The sequence below is a fragment of the Pollachius pollachius genome (assembly GCF_949987615.1).
Source record: "Pollachius pollachius genome assembly, chromosome: 13".
Lineage (NCBI taxonomy): Eukaryota > Metazoa > Chordata > Actinopteri > Gadiformes > Gadidae > Pollachius > Pollachius pollachius.
Genome location: NC_136946.1, coordinates 10,945,456 through 10,950,683, shown reverse-complemented (window position 1 = coordinate 10,950,683; position 5,228 = coordinate 10,945,456). Strand labels below are relative to the sequence as shown.

Sequence of the window (5,228 nt, the reverse complement as noted above, 5' to 3'; positions counted from 1 at the left end):
TAAATAGCGCCCCCATAAGGCCAAAATGGTCCATCTTGGCAATATGCCGTCATGGGTAGGCTAAGCACCATGGGTTTATGTCATGCAAATTGACCCACTGTTTAGAGATGTAAGCTTCCTGTCAAAGTGCCGTTTTTGGTTGATATGTTTCTTTGTTTCTCTTCATATCATTGATTTATTGGGAGCTGAAGATTAAATGATAGATTGTCTTGGTTTGGTTAAATCTGACAGATGCCCTGGGTGGAAGTTCACAAAAGTAAAATCAGAAAATTCAACAAAAAGATTCTTCTGATAACTTGAAATAAATTTCATCCACTTTGGAACCTTTAATGGCAGCACAGAGAGTTTAGACTAAAAATCTTATTTTTAATATTGCATTGTACATTTCCCACATCTAAACAATATGGCAATTTGACTGTCGAATATAAATGAGTATGAATTTGTTATCCTTTTTTTGAATCAATCAATATTGCATTTGTTTTATTTATTCCCTCCAAAAGAATATCCCATTGCATTCACCCAAGTAAATTATCTTCATCAATAAGCTAAACAAATAACAGTGTGAGCCAATGCAAACAGTCAAGCTTCCTGGTACACATATCTTTCATACTGGATCATGCATAACTGAGAAGAAAATGCTCCAAAGTCAATAATAATTTGAGTGCCCTAGTAGATCCATAGTAATAGAAAAGTGCAAATATGTATTCATTCCTTAAGGCTCGGTGTGCATACAATCAGGAGTTTGGGCACGTGATACTGTTGCTAGTCAAGGCTTCTGCAGCCATGCTACGTCTTTGCAGTTTGATTATAAAAAAGTTTTGTACACTGAAGGACAGTTTTCAGCCTTGCCTTTTTCAAATTCCCCTTGTACATACTGTTTGTTTTTACCAGGTGTCCGATCAGAATTCAAAGCATGACAAGGAGAAATAGTCAAGGAACTGACTTTTTAATGCAATGTGTTGTCGATTTTTCTAATGGGGTTTAAGACTCTGAACGACCTCTGTTGAAACGGGGCCCTAGGGGCCCTCAGCCCCACCATCTCTGCATGGGCGCAGCCTCCGTGGTGGGGGGCTCCACGTCGAACACGGCCCCCTGGCCCACGGAGGAGAAGATGTAGTACAGGTTGACGCCCAGCATGACCAGGATGGGGAAGAAGGAGAAGCCGAACCCCAGAGCCCTGACGCTGCTATCCAGAGAGAGGCACGCCCAGTAGATGAGCCTGCAACGAGACAGCCCCACAGGGTTACCACACCCTAAAGGCTTACGTGAGCTGCTCCGGCTCCTCAAAGGTTATCCATCCAAAAACAGAAGATACAAAGTCAAATATTAATATTAGTTAAATAGGATACATGTTGATTGCTGCTGATCGCTAGATTACGTCCAAACCTCAGCGTCCTCCATTTTAAACGCCTAGGCCAACACAATTGTAATAATGACGCCAAAAGACAGCATGGTATTAGTATTACAGTTAATATATAGAGTCAATACTTCAGGTTGAGTGTGTGGATGAGCCGTAATGAAAGCCTGCGTCTAAACCACTGATCTTACAGAAAGGCTGCATGCAGCCGGACCATACATCCCCTACCTCCCGATGGCGAATATGATGGTAAGCAGCGGCACCAGTTTGAGATAGTCCTGGTTGAGGTAGGTGGCCATGACCGCCAGCTGCAGGAAGTAGAAGAGGTAGAGAGACAGCGAGTCGTTGACGTAGTGGCCGTGGGCCGCCACCTCCCTGCTCTCTAGCGTGCCCTCATAGAGCGGCTTCAGTTCCCCGAACCGCAGCCGGGCTGCGCCCTGCACCACCACACCTGTGCGCCAGCCCAGGGGGCGAGGGACGGACAGAGGGACAGGCTTTATTCAGGGTGCTTTGGTGGTTCACTTGTGTCCGTTGTCATTTGTATCATAAACAGAGCTCCTCGGGACGACCCAAGTAATATTCACTGTGCAAATCACAACAAATGTCGCCTTTCAGGTTGATGAGGGCGGTGGAGGTGGAGCGCTGGTAAAAAAAAAAAAACGACAACAAAGTGACCGGGACGTCTTACCGAGTATGAGGGGCACCGTCGCAAAGAAGGCGCAGCGTAGAGTGTACACCAGCCTGAGGGGGGTGCTCTTGAGTACCGGAGCATCAAAGGGTAGAAGGGCATAGCCCCCCCAAACCAGCAAGGGGAAGAGGACCAGGGCGGCCACCATCGCCAAGCAAAGTTGCAGTTTCTCACTGCAACAACTGCCGCAGTCTGCGAACAGAGATGGTGTTTCATGATGCAAGAGAATGAGCTGGCTGCAGTCATAAACATGAGTCATAAGAGGCCTACAGTGCGTTACTAAAAAAGGGCAAGGCTGAAGTCACCCTATGTGGGACTACGTCTGAACGCCTTTAGGATCGAATTATTCTTATGAAAATATTATAATACATTTTACTATATATATATATATATATATATATATATATATATATATATATATATATATATAAAAAAAAGGCTCCAACATTGCTGGATAGAAAAAATAAAATCACGTAGAGCTAAAAAATGTGATATATATATATATATATATACTTCAAATTTGTTTCTCTCTATATATATATCAAATTTTTTAGCTCTACGTGAAATTTCTTTTGTATGTCCTTACAGATATAGTTCTCCTCCTCCTCCTCAGGCCACTCAGAGTACTGGTGGACGTCCACAGCGCTCATAGCTCGTGGCTCCTTCTCATTCATGGGGTCATCCCGGTACGTGTTCTCCCCAGGAGCGCCCTCTCCCTCCCCCTGGTTGTTCACGATGTTGACCCGGGGAGTGAAGACCAAAGCCGCCTTCTCCGGCATCCAGTTGACCGACCCGTCGTCCTCCTCCTCCTCTTCCTCGCCGTCTGCCAGCGACCCCGAGCCTTTATCCCCGTGTTGCGCCTCAGATTCGTACGCCCTCCAGCGCTCTCCCTCTGGCATGCTCTCCCTCCATTTGGATCGTCTCTTCAGGTTCCCCTCTGCCTGCCTGCTGCTCTGGCTCCAAGCAGTCTCCTCCTCTGATACTCTGTCTATTGCAGAGGTTTTTCCGCTGTCCTCTGCTCCCAGCATCCTCCCCAGTTTGTACCCGGGCCATGGTAACGTGCTCGGCTCCGGCCGAGCGGAGCAGAACACCTCTTCTTCCTCTACCTCCTCCTCCTCCTCTTCCTCAGAGCTTTTGCGATTTTCTTGAATTTGGACTTTGGCGATGGGGTCACTGGACGTACCAGTCAAAGGACTGAGTTCTTTACTTATTTCTGTGGTCAAATCCTTCAATTCAGACATTGTTGCAACAATTGAGGTTTTTTGATTCTGGTATTTAGTAGATGTTTCTGTGTTAGTGTCGGCCAATTACTTTTTCTCCCTTCTAATACGCAACCTCATTTTGAAGTTAATTTCTTCTGTTATTATCCTACAATATTCTGGAAAAGAGAAAAAAGGCACACAATGAATGACAATGTGAGACCGGTGTAATGATATTGACATTAACAACAATGAAACATTTGCATTAGATTCAATGTTTTGCGTTCTACAGAGCAGTTTTTTTTTAAAAAAGGCAAGTAACCCCAAACCAGAAAACTCAAAACGGAACTCTGATGAATGCCTTAACAACTTATTAATGTATAAAAAGGCATATATATGGAGTGTTACTTTCATTTAAGGTTGAAGACAGACGTCAGGTGTCCATTTTTCTTATTCTGATAACACCAAGCTCTCCTTGGCTAAACAAACTCGTCACATTGCCGAGCTCAACTCAGGTAGAGCCATTAAACCATGAATCACTGCAGTATTGTGAAAATAGACAAGTGCTGACGTTACAATACATTACACGGAGTGTGAGCTATTGGGAAATAAAACTTCGTTTCAAGTAAACGCGTTTAGGTTAAGGCCTATGAAATACTGTAACTGACATGCAACTGCTAACTGAAAAGTGACGTCTGTATATCCTAGGATATTACAATGTATTGGCGTACAAAGGGAACAGTTCAAATAAAAACAATTAACAAATACTTTCCCACCGTGCAAGGGTCAAATGGGTCCATTATGAGGTCGATCGTATATTATCGGTACACTTTTACGGTGAAGTATCCATGAAACTGGGGGTTGTTTACCAAGGCGGGGAATGCAGTTTCGCTAAACTAGTTTTGCGAGTACTACCATTTGGTAGTACTCACCTTCTTCTTACACCTATTTTCAACCACATTGGTAATATTACTTACCGACTTCTACGCCGGCTCCACCGTTCAGATCCGATTTTTATTAATTATTGTATTCTTTCGACCTTTTCACAAACTCTCAAGTTCCGTGTTAGACGCTTTGTAATTTGGCAGGTGTATCCAGGTGGTAACGATATGGCAGGTAGAAATGCTGAGGGTCCTGGATAGTAGCGTTACCCCGGTTTGTGGCCACGCAATTTCCGTTCTCTTACTTCCTGCGAGCTATGTTTGCAGTTTACACTCGGTCGTCGGGGAGATAAGGATGAGAAATGAAGGATAAAATTACATGAATAATGACCATAACAAGGAGAATACATCTGTATTTCTTATGCTGACAAAGCAATACTGATTCCTTGAAAATAAGATGAATATCCTCACTCGAAAGTCCGCGCCGTTGCTAAAACCATTCAACAGAAAGTCCCACCCTCTTTCTCGCCGACAGCGCTTATTGAGCATCCCGTTTCAGCCGCAGTGGGAACGAGCAGGGTGCGATTTGCCGGTGGGGATGGTGGGGATTATCCCCCCCTCTGGTTTACACGTCCTACCCTCTGCTGAATTATTTTTATCCTCGGTGGGGATAAAAATTATCCCCCCCACCCAAAGTATTTTCACCATTACATCGTAATAATTAAAAACCAAAATACACAGGGTCCGTCTTCATTTTGAAACATTTTAAAATGTTTCTCAAAATTATCCCCCCCTCTGGTTTTTTCACAAATCGCACCCTGGGAACGAGGTTATTAGGCTGATAGGCCTGTTTGCCCGTCACGTTGCCCAACGAAGCTTGTACAGGGTGGAGTGCTCAATAAATAACATAATTACGATCATTATAAATAATAGCGATTAGATAATGACGCAAAAAAAAGTGTCCCCACCTTGGGGGAACACTTCAGAGGAAACTTTAAAACATAAAAAATTACTCAACATTTTTAAATAAAACCGCAAGTAACTTTATTTTGAGAGAAAACGGACACGTTTTTAGGGGTTTCTGGTTCAAAACACATCACAAA

At 43.7% G+C, this 5,228-nt stretch overlaps 1 protein-coding gene across 2 annotated transcripts; it reads right to left on the bottom strand.

Moving 5' to 3' along the window:
* Window positions 1-930: 930 nt before the first annotated feature.
* LOC307084651 (uncharacterized protein) lies at window positions 931-4,357 on the bottom strand. 2 transcript variants are annotated; one of them, XM_079749119.1, is made up of 5 exons: window positions 4,222-4,357; window positions 2,632-3,423; window positions 2,046-2,237; window positions 1,586-1,808; window positions 931-1,219 (listed from the first exon to the last, which is right to left on the bottom strand). In XM_079749119.1, exons 2-5 carry the CDS (start codon window positions 3,284-3,286, stop codon window positions 1,027-1,029), a joined length of 1,263 nt encoding a protein of 420 aa, XP_079605245.1. In that variant the 5' UTR covers window positions 3,287-3,423; window positions 4,222-4,357; the 3' UTR covers window positions 931-1,026. The 2 variants fall into 2 exon arrangements, with proteins under 2 accessions (XP_079605245.1, XP_079605246.1); XM_079749120.1 differs by lacking the exon at window positions 4,222-4,357 and adding an exon at window positions 4,021-4,147.
* Window positions 4,358-5,228: the final 871 nt, after the last annotated feature.